Genomic DNA, 18186 nt, shown 5'->3' on the forward strand with positions numbered 1-18186 from the left:
GTTTTGAGACTCAGTGAGGCTTACCTGGGTAATTAAATGGCACAATTATTCTTAATGTTATTGTCATAAAAAACATTATTTTGCTCCTGCAGTATGTATGTGGAATATGTTTAGCATTTGGGGAGGCCTTCATCCAGTAATGGATTGATCATGGCTGATGATGATAGAAACTTTTAAGTAAAAAATCTAAATCCTATCCCGTACGAGCGCGTGTGTCTGTTGTTCAACGTACCACGTGGTGACCGATGACGGGCCCTGCCGCTAGTGCCTTGCGATAGCTGCCGCTGACCAATCGCGTTCAAACCCGCCGTGTGCAGTTCGAACGTTCCCTTTATGCCAGTCGGTCTGGTCGTTGCTATAAAAGCGCTCTGCGTTCGACTATCAATTCCATGACTTTTGGATTCGACATTCAATTTCCGAAAACCATGATCATTTCATCCTTATCGCCCAACGACCCCAAGCGTGAACGTGTAAAACTTGAGTTCGAGCGTCGTGTGTGCCCAGGTGAAGAAACAGTCTCAGCTGTCGCTGCTGGAGTACTTCCTGCAAGAGCATGGCAGCCGCACCACGGAGGGATTCCTGACTGCGCAGCGCAACTTCGTGCAGAGCTGCGCCGCCTACTGCCTCGTGTGCTACCTCCTGCAGGTCAAGGACAGGTCAGCAGCTGCAGCGTCTCCCACCCGGAGCCCTCCTCGTTCATCCTAGAGCTGAAAAATCCAAAGTTTGATCAAGTCGATCGATAAAAAATTATAACCGACTACTTTTTGTGGTCGATTATTTAGTCGCCTTTAACAATTGCGGCCGGCACCACATCCTGTCTCTCAATGGTGTAAATCCCTCTATAAGCCACGCCCAGCGTGGCACAGCTTGGCGATGTCCATGACGTCTCCAAGTCCTGCCCATCAGTTTCCGCCCAGCGGCACACGTGGGAGCAGACGCAAGAGATTTTTGCAACAATTTTCGTGTTATTCGCCGAGTCGAGAATCGATTACAATCGATGAATCAACACGTTGCAGGGTCGTGGTGCAGTGGTAACACTGATGAGGCATAGCAAAAAGCGCCTGGGTTTGATTACCGAATTGGGTGCCTTTCAGTGTGGAGTTTGAATGTTCTCCTGTGGTTCTGCATGGGTTTCCTCCCGGGTTCTCCGGTTTCCTCCCATAACATAAAAAAACTGTATTTGGTATTGGTCAGACAACCCAATGCTGAAAAAATACTTGCAAATTACTCAATTGGGATTACACATAGCAACATTGCCCCCCTACTGTGAAAACTTATCAGGACCCACCTGAAAAAAAAGTCTTTAGACTCAGCGAAGCTCAGTGGGGAAATAAGTGAAATGGTACAAGGATACCTTTCTAAACACTTCAGGCTATGCGCAGCTTCCCTGCCTAAACATCCCAACCACAAGGGGGCACAATTTCCTGTCTCAATCCATTTGACCTTGCTAATCCAAGAAATATTAAACACATTCGTCACAGCACACGATTTACGTGCTTTAAAGAATGGCCATTGCATGAAAAGTTGCCTCTGACATCTTTTTAAAATTAATTTTCAAGGCTACACAGTGTTAGTGACACAGTGTTGTGGGTGTGCACCACTGCCAACGCAGCAGCAGCATATAATTATTTGCTAAACCACTGGCCAGGGCAGAATTCACCACGTATGCTGAACTTTTTTTCGCACCGTTTGTAGCCATCTATGCTAATCGGAGGTGCGGGGGAAGGACAACAAACTAAACACAAAAAGCAGTTCTAGAGAAATTAGTTTTCAATCTAGATTATTTAAAAGTGCACAGCTCCAGTGGCTTCCTAATATCGGAAGGAAGAGCGTTCCAGACGGCCGCAGAAGCGCATCTGAAAGCGCGCGATGCAGTGACCGTCTTTGTTCGATGGTTAACCAAAAGCTGAATTACAGCAGTTAGGTATGTTGGCAAAACATTAGTTGAACCAATTTGTCAGTGGCCAGTAAAAAAATATTCTTGTGCCAAGTCATTCACTCGCATGAACAAGTTCTGGCAGTTCACTTTTATTGGCCATTTAAAGTAACCGGTAGCACTAAAGTTTTACCGCCGAAGGTGGTAACAGACAAGTGACGTACCTGCTCTGGGTGCATGAACTATGTATCTACCAGGCTCTATCTTGTCGCAGATGTCTTATATAAATGTTTCGTGATGTCATAAACAAAAGGCCGAATAACGAAGGTATTGGTGTTTTTGGTGGCCAACAAACACAAATGAGAAACAAACTTAGCATCATCTTTCAAAGTGTTAATGCCCAGGGTTACAACATTTCCCGTGCCAAAGGTGGTGAGTAATATTCACGATGAGTTTATAATGTTAAATTTTATTCTCAAATTGACATGTCTTGGTCACTTCATCACTGGATGAAGGCCTCTTTGCACTGTTGGCCGTTGTGAGTTGTTTGGCCATACTTCACCATGTGGGTCAGTAGACAATGGGGAGTGGTTTATATAAATAATAAATATCATGCACGGCCTGGTGGGCCCGGTGGTAGAGTGAGCGGCTCGCAATCGCAAGTCCGTGAGTTAAACTCCTCGATTATATAATTACATTACCCCCCCCTCCGCCTCTAATCACTGCACCTGATGAGTTAAGTGATGACGTCACCCTGCTGCTCTATATAAAACCGGGAGCAAGCGAGGGCTTTACCATTCTGGCGAATTGCCCGATGATGCTGGAAGTATTTACCAGCGAAACGTCGTACTCAAACTGTAAATGTGGATTAACTCTTCAACACACCGGTGGGCTGAAGTAGTGAATTATTTGTCTTTTGTCAACGTGACACTTTTTTTGCTGATTGGCCGTGTTGGGTGGTGGAGGGTTACGACACATTTATAAATAAACGCGATCTAACCCAAAAACCTTTATTATGAATAAACTCCTGGTTGCGGGTTGGCTCAACCCATCATCCCTTGAGGGTCAATAAAATTAGTACCTTTGTGGTTCAGTCAACCGCAGTTGTCTTATTGATAGACCTGCCCCCAGCCATAGGAACATGGAATCTCCATCACTGGTTCAGGGCTGTAACCAGGATATAAGCACTGCCTCAATGCTCACTTGAGCAGGAAAGTACTTTCAACAATTATCTATATATACATTAACATGAATCGGTAAGTATTGTATGTATATGTTACTTAATGTGTATACGGCTTCTTAGACCACAGCACCTAGCGCTCGTATAAGCAGGCCGAGTGTAAAATGTATTCTCTCAGAATGTGCTTTCCAGAAGCTTGTGTTCTCATTTTAAATATCGTGCGCATTCATGCCAACGTTCAAACCATTGTTCTTCATTACAAGGGCCACGGGGCCATTGGCGGCCCCTAGTGGCCTTGAGTGCGGCCCCTAACGTACGGCCCCCAACAATACACAAATGGCCGTATTGGCGGTACACCTTTGCAACGTAACACATCAGTCCTCATAAAATAGTAAAAAAAAAAAATCACAATTTTAACTGACATTCGTTTTCCAACCACTTCGACATCACGAGAACTGATGTTGACGCACCCCACTAGTTTTATCTGACCGGGGTTGCAAATTGTGGTAAAATAAATAATTGCGAAAAATGCTCCCTTTTTTTTTTTACTTTATACACCGCGCACCGGTGTACCGCCAATACATTCAAATGTGAAAACACCCCTCGCAGGCGCTGTGGCGGACCTCACACTGATGCCTTTGAAAAATTAGTGACGAACACTGATTTACACACATCTTGTGCCCTCCCCCTCGTACCCATGTTGTCGGGTTTTTTTTTTTATCAAACGGTGTTCACCTCCTCCTCCTCCTCAGACACAACGGCAACATCCTGTTGGACCTGGAAGGTCACATCATCCACATCGACTTCGGCTTCATCCTGTCCAACTCGCCGCGCAACCTGGGCTTTGAGGTGTCGGCGTTTAAGCTCACGCAGGAGTTTGTTGACGTAAGGACGCTAAGCGCAAACGCAAGGAACGGAAGATTCCTTGCGTCGTCATTGTCGACACTCGTCGGGGAAAATTGTTGTTAGCGAGCACCTATTAAAGCCTGCAATGACGCACGAGCGGGTGGTTTCTGGCCGGTACCATGCCCGCCCTCTTTTTTTTTTCCTTCCAGTGCCGATGTTTAAGGCAGAGTCGTCCTATGTGAGGACCAGGATCGGTTTCAGATTTCACTCATTACTAATGCAAGCTGTGACCCAGAATAATCCAGGCTGCAGGGGTTTGAAGCGCAGTGCGCGAACCACTGTGCCACCACTCCCACCACACACAGATACGGACATTCACAAAGACAAACACACAAACAGGCGCACATGCACGCACACGGACACACACCCGCATACACGTCCAGCCACACGGATGTGTGTTTAGCCCTGGGATTAGGCATTCCTCAGTGCACTGCTTTGCCGAGTTCCAAGTGTTATCATTACTTAAGGTGGTTATGCTATGAAATGTTTGCTTTTGCTTAAAGCAATTTTGCTGTTGTGTTTGTTTGCATTACTTTTGAAAAGGAGGCATAGCTGATCCATGCCAATTCCTGCTTGCCAAAGGCAGAAGCCAGCAGGCGGAGTGGCTGCAGCGGTGTCGTGTGCACATGGCCTTACGTGTTTAGACCGAACCGAGGGAGCTCATAGAGCTCGCTTGCGCGTACACAGGCAGCTGTAACGTAACAGAACTGCCCACGGAAACGGATCATCACAGAGCCACCTCTGAGATCCCTTCAAGAGACATTTAAATTTTACACGGCAGGGGGCGGCACTCTCCCACTCACTCTGCATATGACAGTAATGAGCAATGCGTGACAGTCGAACCGCTTTTTTTAATTCTCAGAGATGGGATTTGGGCAAATTAAGTGCAGAACCAAATTAAATGTGATGCTTGTTTTGTGTAGTCATGGCTGCACCAGCTCAGCGCTCTGATCTCTGAGCCAGCCAGCCGCCTCGGCATCACATTTCCTCGCGCGCTATCGGATTTCATTATTCCGCGGAGGCTGTATAAGCTACAGCCCTTGGGCCAAATGCAGCTCACAGACTCCTTTAATCCAGCCCGCGGCATCACTGAAACCTATCTTTTCTGCCTTAACTTTGCTTTGCATTGCATTGTTCACACTTGCATGCTGTTATTGGCCCTATGTTTGCCTTTTTATTCGTCTTGTATCATTTTTTATTCCTGCCTTTTGCCTTGTTTGTACTCTAGAGATAGTTTGCTCTGTTAATAATGTATTTATGTTGACTCAGGTCTCCCTTAAACGAGAAACATCTGGTCTCGGTGTGCTTCCATATGGTTGTTATATAGCGACAATATACCGGGCGTGTAATCATTTAACCGGCCGAGCCATTGCCAATTTCAGAACGAAATAACAAAGTTCACCTGATGATGATTGCTCGTGTTGCAGTCGAAACGTCGTGAGAATTTTATCGTTTTATATTTTTATTATTTTATTGTTTCCCTTCTACGTGACTTTACCGAAAGAACCAAGAATATGAATCCCTGCAGTCACAAAAGCTTTAAATAAAAAAATAGCAAAGTTCACGTTTTTTTTTGCAGTGGGTTTTCTGCTCTATGAGTAATGTTTCTTGGTCGTATCCTTGACAGGTACACAATGAGTTCACAGAAGGTGCCATTCCAGGGTTGTTATTGTATGAATTTACTAATATGCATTGTCATTGCTGTATAATGGGGATCACATATCACTCGGGTGGAGGCGGTACAAAAAAATTGGGTGCGTTCATGCCAGCCAGCCAACCCAATCATTCAGTCATCGCTCAATTTTTAGATGTGCTTCTGGAACGTTCTTCCTACCGATATCGTAGGAAGCCACTGAAGCTATGCACTTTTAAATATAGATTGAAAACTAATTTCTTCAGAACTCCTTTTTGTGTTGATTTTGTTGTCCTTCCCCCTGCACCTCCGATGAGTGCAGTGGGCTACATATGGTGCGCAAATAATTTCAACATACATGATTTTATTTCACCCAGGCGAGAGCTCTACAAATACGATCACAAGTTGGCTTCACATAGTGGGGACTAAATGGGACCGCATATCAAGACGCTGTACAGAAACCGTGTGTCTATTTATCTTGGATTACTATTGCAACGCTTTTTTTTACCCAGGAAAGCCTCGCTGAAATTCAAGACCTTTCCAGGAGGGTCCTGTTCAGTAGTGGGTGACAATTACTGTGTGCTTCCCCACGAGAGTAACTGTTTGCCTTTTTGGCGTTGTTCTCTGGTCTGACACTGGTGAGACAAGAAAATAAAGAGGGCTGTCTCTGGTGTAGGCTAATCAGTTTCAAAGACTGCATATATTATCAGAGCATGTTTGTTTGCATGTTTTGCCACAAGCATGAGTCGTTAATTCAGACTTGATGCCTTGCAAAAGGTAGCCATTTGGTGTTTGAACATCTTAACACCTGTTTTATTCCCAGAAATGGTAAAACGTATTCCTATTCTTCGTCATTTTTGATACTGGCCAAAAGGTCCCATAGATATAGTAATTGTAGAGGCCACAAGTCTCTTTTGCACGGGAATCCCGGTGATGACGTCGGTTGTCTCCTACCCCACCCATTGCCACCCCACACCTTCGCTCCATGTGCCTTGCAGGTGATGGGGGGGCAGGACAGCGACATGTTCATCTACTTCAAGCTGCTGATGCTGCAAGGGCTGATAGGGGCCCGCAAGCACATGGAGAGGGTGGTTCAGATTGTGGAGATCATGCAGCAAGGTGAGATTGGCACCCTCTGGAGGCATTGCACCACAGTCTGCCATGTGTTTTGGGTGACACCTTTGTGCATCAATTTTTGTTTCATATCGACCTCTCAGTTCACCTGTCGTGGTGTGGAGTGCCTACAATTGTTTTATACAGCCGCGGGCGCATGTGTACGTGTGCAATCCTTTTGTCAATCCGCCGCTCGATAAGGGACCTGTGCGGGACGCTGTGGCACTTTGCTTTGACATTATTTTTCATTTTACCAGGTAAGGCCCACTGAGCTAGTTAGCTCTTTTTCAGAAGCGACCTGGCCGCAAATGATAGCTCAGTGAAGTGGCTCGCCATGTGGAAATGTATAGCAGCTAAGCACTCAAAATGCATGTTGGGATCGAACCCACGACCTCCTGCATACCGGGCGAGGTAGCCGACATCTCGCCACCGTGACTCATACTTCACCGTGTTGGGCAGTGCAGGTTGGTGAAGGTGCGTTGTGTAGACGTCGGAGCATATGGTACAGAGCAAGGCGGCATTCTGCGGCGTTGCAGTTTGCCCAGCTGTTTTACGCGGCGCAGTCACTCATCCAAGCGCTATCCCGGCTCACCCCTGCTTATTTTTCAAGCTCTAACGAGAAGAGCAGGCACATTCCTGGCGATTTGATAACAGTCCGACCGCGTAGGTTCCCGCATTAAAAGCGGTGAATTGCTTCTGAACGTTAACGGCGCTCGTGTCTACGCTTCCCATGACATGGACAACAGGACAACAACAGAAACCGCTCCGCCGTTTCCCCCCTGCAGGCTCCCAGCTGCCGTGCTTCCACGGCGCCAGCACCATCCGGCAGCTCAAGGAGCGCTTCCACATGAGCCTCACGGAGGAGCAGCTGCAGGCGACCATCGACCAGATGGTGGAGGGCAGCATGCGCTCGCTCACCACACGCCTCTATGATGGCTTCCAGTACTTCACCAACGGTATCATGTGAAGCCTGTGCTCCGGAAGGGCCGTGCTCCTGCCATCCCTGCCGCGACGTCGTCAACGACAGCGGCAACGCCGTCGCTACCGCCACTCTTGCCACTACTGCTCGGGTTCGAGCGTGCACACCGCCTGCCGGAGGAGCATCGGTGTACCCCCCCCCCCCCGACCATCGCGCCATTGTTGGAAATTCCAGAGGCTCGGGGAAGCGAGACTTGTGGAGGGGTGGGGGGGGTCTATGGCATGCGGTGGGATGGAGGGGGGGGGGGACATGTAAACACTCAAGCACCGCGCTCCACCAATGGTTTCAAGAAGAGATCGAACTTTCCATTCATGTAAATGAACTGACTCTATTCTGAAATGGTGTGAGGCCCCGTGGCCCAGACGGTAAGGGCTGCGTTGAACTAGCTACCTTTTGTTAACTTGGATCAGTTTTGGCTGTAGTGCTTTCCTCACAAAAATAACCACAGTTATTCCGGTCCAGAGCAAAGATGGGGGGGACCGTCTAACCCATCTCGTTTTAGCAGTTCACGCCTCAGGGCCACAACTCCGATCTCTTCGGGCCCGGTAAAAAAAAAAATTCATTTTTCTCGTTCGTATCCGAAGACCAAACTCGGCAAAACGCTTGGCTGATGAAGCGCAAGGCGATTGCGGCTCCCCTTTTTTTACGCACGCAGCATCCACGGAGAGACCTCGCGGGACGAAACGAGGGTGTGTGACCAAGTTGTGATTCGGGCCCAGAACCGCTTTGCGTTCCTTGTGCGGCGTCAAGTCGATCGCACCTTCGCCAGCCCGCACCGACCAGCGTGGCGGAGTGTGATCATTTAGTGGTTTGAGTGTTTATAATGACGTCTTAATGCTCCCCCCACCGCGTTAACGAGCCTTTTTATACGATTTCTTGGACCATGCAATAACATTTTCTGCCTGCTTTTCGGTGAAAAAAAAAACAATCGTGCAACGTTGAGGAGAACCATCACTTTTCTGTAGCCGGAGGGGATGGAGGGGGTTGGGGGGGGTAGGGCGCTACTCCCGTTTTGGGCCACAGATTGCCTTTATATAAACTTCGCTTTTTCTACACGATTAACTCCCCCCCCCCCCCCAAAAAAAAAAGCTTAAAAAAAAGGTGTAACCGTTTGCTTGTTAAAATGGCACAATGTTTTTTAAGGGAACGAAAACGTTGAGTGAATGTACGGTTACACAAACAAATGTTGGTGAGCGATTGGCGGTTGGCACTCTGGGTTTGCATCACAAGAGATTACCCCGTCTTATTTGTGGAAATGTTTAAACAAAGTTTTGCTGTGACAGATTCAAATGGAGATGGTGACCAAGTAAATATTGTTTTTAAAAGCGAAGATATTTAACTTATCAACTTGTATTTTTAGTCTGGGGGGGAGGGGGGGGGTAGGCCTGTGAGGTAACGTGGATAGGGAGAGGATATTTGTGTAAAAAAATGTTCATGTAAATTACGTGGTTTTTTTGTTCATTTTTTGCGTGTACAATTCCGAGCAGAAAACATTTTGCAAGATACCGACACGCCCTGAAAATGTGTGGAGTTGTCTTGCACGGGGGGGTCTGCGTGCTTTCTCATCTTGTTGCCTTACATGCTAATATATTCCTAGGCAAGCCCGCCCGTGATGCCAGCATGAATTTTAACCGCATGACAGTCAATGCGGCAGGTGACGGAGGCTGCCTTTAATGCGATGCGCGCGCCGATTGTTGACGTACTATTTTTCCGTTTCGTGGCGAAGCTGTGTGATCTACAGAAGACGATTCCCAATCAGTCGTGGCCACGTTTTGATCAGCAAACGGCATCTGGCAGATCAGATGCTCGTCTTAACGTGTCGGTTGGGTGTTTCATGTCGATGGTTAGCTTCTCAGACAAAGTTGCTCGTTTGTGCATCCTGCTTGCATGATTGACGCCGATTGCCGCATGGGCTGGCTAGGGCTTAGAACACCCCCTAACCCCACCGTCCCCCTCCCTGAACACGAATGGAGCCTTTCTCAGCGCCTTGCTTACTCCTGTGCTGGTTCACACCTTCTGCCTGTTTGGCTGTAAGCACGCACGCGCGCACACACACACACAGGTGGCGTCGGTACATCTGTAGGCACGCAAGGGCAGAGAGCAGTTCCTGCAAAGGTTGATTAAATTTTCATCGTCAATGGAAGTTGTGTTTATGCAGCCCGCACCGCTCGTGAACTGGGAGTTGTCAAAACAGTCGCTCGGAGCATCTGCACAATTGTCAAGCAGCAGAACGTTAATCATCCTCTATGCCGCGTCTGTAACACAATGCCAATGCAATTAATGAGCATGATGCAAGACGTTTCACCGAGGGATTTGTTACCAAGTTGTTGTTTTGCTGAGTATTTATTTGCAGCATACCACTTGCTGCAATGGCCGAGTCAAACGAAGGTTCACAGGCACACCATTGCCCTCTAAATGCTATTTTTTTCAGACTTACTGTGTTAGCCAGCAAGTCAAAGGTGCAGCCCTGCAATCATTTGCTCTTGCCAGTGCTGGCGAAAGGGCCCATCTAGAGGGTATATTGGCCGACTCTTCCACACAGGCCCTATGCCTTGCAAGAGGTGGGTTTTACCTACACTTTACCACGACCAGCCAGCCGATCGCCTAACTGTGGTGTAACCAACGTATGCTGGTGGGTGGGCAAAGAAGCAGCGGGAGAGATTTGAGAAACTTGCCCACCATCGCGTCGACTGCAGCATCAAATGTTGTGAATGTAGGCCGCTATATCGTTGGCCGTAACATGAACGCACGATTCAAGTTCTTAATCCCAGTCCCTGCCACTGAACAAAGCCACGCGTAACGCATCGACCGCACACTTGGTGACTTGTTAACAAGCGAGATGCTGTAAATGGCAGAGCTGTGTGCGCCGTAGTAGGCGTGGTTTTTTTTTTAAAGTTTGGGTTTTGTGTGTTTTTGTAATTGTGACACAACTCGCGTTGCCGCCTCCGTCCGACACGTTGCGACGACTTGGGTGCAGCAGGAACGCGTTTGGTACAACGCCGCCGCTGTGAGAGGCTTGAAGTGGGGGATTTATTTATCTTAGGTTTTTTTTTGTGTGTTCATCAATGCAATTGTATTTTAGCGCGAGGACGTTGCTGTTATTAATGTATAGTGTTAATTAATTTACCATATGTTTCGACACACCTGCGTGCTGTTTGTACATATCCACGAGGGGGAAGACTTGCGTTCTCCGCAGTGAAGCTAACGGTCGGGTCGTGGAAGCCTGCTTGCCCGAGCGTTGCATGGTGTTACCTGTACAGTAATAAGCTCCCTAAATTTCTGTACGATGCATTTTTACATTCTTCTTTGCGAATCTTTGTTTTAATAGGTCTGACCACTACGCATTTGTTTTTTTTACCGATGATGTGTATGACTGGGAAATGTGTATTCTGCAAATTAATTGTTGTTTGTGTTTAGTTCTAAAGCTGCCTTTGAGTACACTAAATACTATTTTTCCATCGGTTTGATTTTTAAATGAGCAGCCTTTGCTTTTTTTATGTTTAATAACTTATTTTAATTTTCAGTTTTGTACAAGGGGCATTCAAGTAAAAATGAGCCTAATGTAGCCCAGAATGGTCCAGTCGATGTGAAGTCATTCCAGTTTTCTGCTGCTGTATTCTAAGAACAGCGAGAACCCCTCCAGTAGCAGGCAGAGGTTAATCAGCCACACCCAACAATGGATCAAATAAAAATGCTTCCCCCATATTGGACGCAGGCTCCCTAATATCCATTTTTACACTATCACATCCTAGCCAAGCTTGAGCAGGTCCCCCAATGGGTATATGGGTGGTTTTCCACTGGCTAATGTCTGTGCCATTCTGGAACGAAACCATGATTCACTGGCCTCATAATACATCTGAATTGGACTCGGTGCCAAGCAGGGCCAGGAGTCAGGCTAATGGCATTAATTCTAGTTCCATCAGTCCATTAACACTGAGGACAGCATCACCATGTCATCAATACGTATCAGCGACACGGCTCTTCTGCTGTGGAAAAAAGAACCTGGCGCCCTCCTCTTGAGTCGTTGCGGGGCTGGCTTGGCATGGCCCCAGTGCGGCTCGGTTGTACAGTGGAAAAGAGGTATAAGAGCCTCTGTCGAAGAAGCCTAGCTTTGGGGGTGGAATGTGATGCCTTGGCAGGAATGGGTAGCCTCGTGGCATCGGCAACAGCTGGACTGAGAGGCATTGCCATTCATTATAAATTCACATTGTAACACGATTTTTGTTCATGGGTAGTAAGAGTTATTTTCTAATTGCTTATGCCTCAAAAGTATAGAAAATGGCTTTTATTCCCCACAAATGTTGCCTTTGTGACCAGGACTTTACGTGAAAGAATGACACAAATGCACACCTTTTCTCATTGAAAATATGTACATTTCAAAATATCACTGTCCTGGTCACAAAAGCAAAGTTTGTGGTGAATAATAGCCATTTTCTGTACTTTTGAGGCATAAGCCATTAGAAAATAACACTACCCAGGAACAAAAAAATATTTGTTTTGTTACACAATTATGCTCACCCCGGCTGCATTTGAATGTATGTGATATCAATACATCTGTTCGACACGTTTTGGGCTACGAAATTACCTATTTGCATTAAACACACGGCCGCTTAAGCAATGTTGGGTTTTATCTGTTGGTTTTTATTTTAATAGCAGCATAGGCAGCTCGTTTTACGTGATGACTGTCAGAAAAGGTACATGTCAATTATTTAGTTTCAATCCGATGCAATAAACAAGTTGCATCGTCGGCATGCAGTGGGCTATCGCATAAAAGTCATCAACGTTGGATATTTTTAAAAGGACTCACTTTAGGCTGGCAAAAGCTCAAATTTGCACTTATATCTTTAAACCATTTCCAACACGTTCAAACATGCAGACACTGACTCGAGCCATGCTCAGCATCAGCTTTAACAATCTTAGAGACTTTCGTACCTTTAATCTGGTGCGCGAAAGTCACCAGCATAGCCGTCCCTAGGGTGACAGTGAATCGAGGTGACCGCCCCAGGCCCCGCTCTTTGGGGGGGGGGGGCCCACGCTTCGACGTCGCGGTGTCGGATGTAATACTTCCGGTTTAGTTTGGAGGGGGGAGGGGGCTCACGATGTGATTTACCCCAGGACTCACACCCCTCTATGGGCGGCCGTGGTCACTCGCTGTCAGCTGCCAGGGCAATTTTAGGAAATTCGTTGCGAGCAATCCTCACCGGCAATGGTTGCCCGCACCGTTTTCTATTGTTTTATTGTAAACAACAACAAAAAGGAAATGCCACAATCTGGAGAAATCTGATCGCTCTTTCCCCCGGTGAGCAACTGGATGTGCCGTAGACTAAAAACTTGATCAAACACACTTTTAAACAAACTATGTTTTCATTGGCTAGACAAAACTCGATTACTCGTTGCCATTACTACTGGAAGTTGCCCCAATCGTGTTTCGTAAATGTGTTGCCGATGACGATTGATAGCAATTGCCATAAAATCACCCTTTAAGAAAGCGCACGGTTCACATCGTGGATTCTGAACAAGAGGCCTTAGCCCTGGGCAGAGGCGAATAAGGCAGCGTTGGTTAATGTGGAAGGATATACTTTGGCCAAGAGGTTTGGGGGTCCTCATACATTCATCCCTCCGATTAGCATGTTTGGCTATGTACGCTGTGAAAGGAGTTCAACATACATACATTATGAAGTTACTAAAGGTGTATAAACCCTTGTTTGGCCATTGCCCATTGTCTTGAAACACTGCAGCAGTGAGTGAAGTGACCAGCACGGAATTCCGTACTCCGGTGTGGTTTACTGACTCAACCAATCTTGACATGCTCTTACCGACCTTGGCATCATGGAAAAGCCTACAAATATGAATGTCTGCTCTTCCATCTCTGCATTTGTTGCATACAATAAAGTACTTGTTCTTAAGCACATGTTCTTGCCACGCTATTGTTACACATCGTACACAAAATTAAAAAAGGAAGAAAAATCAAGCATACCCATGGATCCTGTAAAGCTGTATAACGTGTCCCATCATATATTATTGGAACGGAAGGTGTGCATGATGTGTGATGTAGAAGGTAATCCTTTCAGTGATTTTTATGATTTAATATTGGGCAACACGGGTTGCCACGTTTTTCACAGACCAAACTCAGAATTTTTTCTCAATGACCTTAGGTCTATCAAAACACTGCAGAATATTGTCACACAGTTCAACACAATACCACCAAATCTCGGTGCAAATCAGATCCTGCCACCTGAACAAGCCAATTCCCAGTCTCTGGTAGCAAATCCAGACTGGTTGCAACACTGTTGGGCAACGCTTTGATCAATTTGGCTGGTTTTCACCTGGGAAAGTACCTAATAGTGACGCATTGTCACTGACATTTTGGTCCTATTGGATTAACCATTCAAGCTTTATCGTGCACCCTCGACAGACAGACCGGATAGACATCCGTGGAGACGGACAGAGCTAATGCATTAATGCTTACATACTTGGAATGCGTTAAAAATGCAAAGCACATTATTTAAATCATATATGTGGTGGTGGGGGGGTATGAAACTACACCAAACAGATTGGTGTTCGAGTGCACCCCTATTGATAATTGCGTCACATAATCCCTAATCCAAATTGAAGTCCACCTTCCCCCCCGGTAAGCCAAGCTGTCCAGGATTTAGACAATTCAAAAGGACGGCTGCGATGTTACGGCAGATTCAGTGGCCGCTCGCCCTGGAGCCAGCGCGTGGCGCTAATGGTTGACGATGCCCGTGGATGATTCGCAGGTCGTGCTTGTGAGGGATATTCATGGCTGGCGGGCTTCCCCTGGTTTTGGCCGAGCCGTTCTGACGCGTTGTCACCCATGCTGAGAGGGGGGTGCACGAATACCCACCACAGGCACGCGCTCTTGCCTGCAACACCAGACGGCACTCTCAATCACGCCTGCAGCCCTCGGTGATTACAGGCTGAGCCTAATACAGTGGGTAATGTATTAAGTCGTGGAATATTTGGCATTGTTCAACGTTCAGCAAACCAACGTTTGCGCAATTCGAACGCAACGCTAAAACTCAAGTACCGTCGGTAGAATTTGCGGACATCGCCCAACGCAGTGCCCCCACGCTCGTGGAAGGCACCAGAGGCAGAGGACGACCGAGACAAAGACGGGTTCATGGAGTGGAGGAGGCACGAGAATGGCGAGGATTGAGATGTGAACTGCAGCAACTGACGGTATATGATGATGATGGTGGTGATGGTAAGCGCCAATAGTGGAGGACTGCTGTCAGATGTTTGTGGAGCCAGTGGCCTCCGTAAAGTTGTTGGACGAGGAAAAAAAAGTCAAAGCGCATTTGATCGAAAAACTATAGGAAGGGCTTTAAAAAAAAAGCTATTTGAGGAGCTCTTGGCTCTTGCTTTAGCTGGCAGTCGGTGGCCCCGTGGGGGGTCGGAGTGCGTATTCTGTTTCTATTTTTGTTCGTGCGCAGTGCGGGCCGGTTGTGGCGTGATCAGCTGTTGTCACTTTAAACCAAGGGTAAGGAACCCTTTCCTTATTGAGGGCTGAATAGGACTTTCAAATGCCTTTGGCAGGCAACTGCATTAACACACACACACACTCCCCAATTATGTGACTGAAAAAAGGCCCTTGCAATAAAAATAAGTGTCGTGCGCACGTTAAAATTAGAAGTACAGTGTTGCCAGGTCAAATATATTCCACACCAGTACCCGATTAGTGTGGTTAAGATACAAGTGGCAGACATTACTTGCAGGCCTTTTCGGTGCGGTAGGCCCCGTGGCCACAGACCGTAGGTTCCCCCAAGCCTGATTTAAAACCTTGTGGAAATTAATTTCATTCCAGTCTCACAATATCAGTCACCATATAGCCATTCCACCCTGGATTAGCGGGGGTCACATCGCACGGCCGGTAGCACGTTCGCCACTTGTTGTAGAATATCACTCTTCCAATCCAGCCTGCGGAGTGGATACAGTTGAGGCAAGGCCGTAATTAGCAGAATTGAATATTGGGGGGGACACATCCCCCCCAATATTCAATTATGCTCAAAATGTCCCCCCCCAATGTATTGCTATCAAATAGATTTCTGCTTATATGATTGTGGTTATGATTGTACTTTATTAATCCCTAATCTCTGCCATTACATACAATGAAACAAGAAAAGGTAAAAAAGTAAAAACAGAGCAGTGTAATACAATACACTATTAGCCATTGCAAAAAAATAATAAAAAGTCCATCCTATGTGTTAGTGAATTTTTTAAAATATTGTAGGCAGGAAATTCGTTTTCAAATTAAGATTTTTTTCTGGAGGGGGACCCCCACACCTCTTGGAAGATTTGGTCCCCCCCAATGTTGACTTCATGGCTACGGCCTTGCATTGAGGAAAATTTTTTGCCTGCGCAGGGATCGTTTGCGTCAATGTTGCAGTGACGAAAAACACAAATGCGCAATGGTAAACACGTGCCTTGGTGGTAACGTCTTATTTGGGCCTCCTCTTCAGGCACGACACACATATTGAGGACCCATTGCCTCTTCCTTCCTTTTGGCTTTGCGCCTCTCCTTTTTAAGCCCCACCGCATCTTCTACCGGCAGCGCTCCTTCCTCCAGGGTTGGACAATGGTGGTGGTGGTGGTTGCAGATGCGCGTGGGGGTCATGAATTCAATGCGCGCAGCAGTCAGCCAGTAGAGAGGGCTGGAATGCGACGGGAGATAGATGCTCACAGCAATTGCCACTACAATCTGTTAAAGGCCACACGGGGGAATATTTGTCTTTGTATGGTGGCTTGACAACGACCAAAATCGTGGCGCAAAATAATCTAGAAATATGTTTGCCTTTCAATATAAAATATATCAAATTTTTCACAACCCAGCGGCCTCACGGCCTTCCGGGAGTGTATTATAAAGGACCGTCTGGTTGTACATTTTTTATTTTCCATGTACTCCCACAAGACCGTGGTGCCGCTGGTTTTTGTACGTTATTATATGGAGAGACAAATATATGATGGAGACATTGCTTAAATAGTTTAGTTGATAAATTGTGTTACTTTCTCCACAACAACGCTCATGGTCATTGTTGTTATGTATAGTCCAAGTGGCCATATTAGAAATTGGTAACCGCCTAAAGGTAAACACCAACTTTGGAAGTACCGATGTATTTTTATGGCTGAGAGTAAAAAAAAATGTTTATCACATAATTCATTGTCACGTGCCAACCATTTGTAAAATAGCAATTTGACATCCCGCTCGTTTCCGATGTTTCACCACGTAATTAATTGTCATTGGCCACATCGAGAAATCGGAACTACTCGCAAGAAGTTGTGCCACCACGGGTGGAGCCGACCTGCGAATTATCGATTCTACAGGGCTCAATGTGACTGTGTGGCCATGAGGGCCTCAGCCATGGACACCTCAAGCCGACAGAGGGCGAGCGAGAGAGAGAAGGGGGTGAGAGAGACCGGCGTTTGTCACGGACATCAACAATAACGTCTCTAGTGCCACATCGCAGCGCAGTGGACATGGGGCGCACTCGCATCTCCCCAGCTCGAGCTGGTGGTGGCTCTGTGGGTTGTTATTCGTCGCGGCTGCTATGGAAGCCGGGGGCGGGGACTGGCAAACCGAGTGACGTGAGGCGGGAGACGAGGAGGAGGAGGAGTGGGAGACCGCGGGAGACTTTGCCGAGGTCACGGCTACAGCAGCGGCTGGAACAGCAACAGCAGCAGCAACTACAGCAACAGGAGGGACTACAGCTTTGGCAGCAGCAGGAGGAGTAACAGCACCATCAGCAGCAGTGAGTCCCGGCTATCAATCTCCCCGTCTCTCTCTCTCTCCTTCCCAAGCCGTGAGTTGCATGGGCGTCAGAGCAAAGCCATCGAGGGGAGCTGTGGAGTTTTGGGTTTTGTTTAAAGGGAGCTTGGTTAGGGGCGATGGAGTTGAAGGGGACATTGGTGGTGGGGGAGGGGGGCGTGGTCTTACCTGGGTTGCTGGCAACTTACGATTTGAGTTTAGACCGAAGCGAGACGTTACCGCAGGGAAACTTGGAGGGGGGATGTGGAGTTGGAGGGGCGCATGGTACACGCTGGTGGCCTTGCAGAGAGGTTGACTTTGAAGGGAGGTTCCACGTGGGGTGGCCGTCGAAAGGAGCTGGGCCGAGGAAGGTTGTGGAGTTGAAAGGAGCTGGGAAGAGGTGATTCAGGGACGGGGATCTGAGGGATCTGGGGGAGCTGAGGATCAGGGGAGCTGAGGGGATGGAGGGATCTGGGATTAGAAGTGAGTTAAGGCCACCAGAGCTGGTAGTTCAGAGTTGAATCCAAAGGAAGGTGGATGGACAGCAGAGTTTGTGAATTGTCGGGAGATTTCATCGGATAAAAAAAAAACTTTACTTGCACTCAGGCGCAAAACTCAGCAGCGGTCTCCTTTCACTTATGGTGTTTATTTGCAACAGACCTCTCTAGGGGACCGAGGGGGGGCGTATTCGGTTGCGAAACGTACATTTATTACGTGAAGTTTTCTCCTATGA

General features: G+C 47.2%; 2 protein-coding genes across 5 annotated transcripts in view; both read left to right on the forward strand.

The window, feature by feature from the left end:
* The window catches only part of LOC116950736 (phosphatidylinositol 4-kinase beta-like), a 55160-nt gene extending 41567 nt beyond the window's left edge, over nt 1-13593 (forward strand). For all 4 annotated transcript variants that reach the window (XM_032968751.2, XM_032968752.2, XM_032968753.2 and 1 more), the window contains 4 exons: nt 505-656; nt 3809-3941; nt 6594-6714; nt 7494-13593. In XM_032968751.2, the coding sequence (XP_032824642.1) occupies nt 505-656; nt 3809-3941; nt 6594-6714; nt 7494-7675 (588 nt within the window). In that variant the 3' untranslated portion in view covers nt 7676-13593. The remainder of the gene's footprint in view (nt 1-504; nt 657-3808; nt 3942-6593; nt 6715-7493) is intronic.
* Nucleotides 13594-17296: 3703 nt separating this feature from the next.
* The window catches only part of LOC116950604 (tropomodulin-1-like), a 29949-nt gene continuing 29059 nt past the window's right edge, over nt 17297-18186 (forward strand). Inside the window, exon 1 of the mRNA XM_032968509.2 lies at nt 17297-17457. The gene's annotated coding sequence lies outside the window, so the exon portion shown is untranslated. The remainder of the gene's footprint in view (nt 17458-18186) is intronic.

Source organism: Petromyzon marinus, chromosome 40 (assembly GCF_048934315.1).
Source record: "Petromyzon marinus isolate PM22_M1 ecotype Great Lakes invasive population chromosome 40, UKy_Petmar_22M1.pri1.0, whole genome shotgun sequence".
NCBI lineage: Eukaryota > Metazoa > Chordata > Hyperoartia > Petromyzontiformes > Petromyzontidae > Petromyzon > Petromyzon marinus.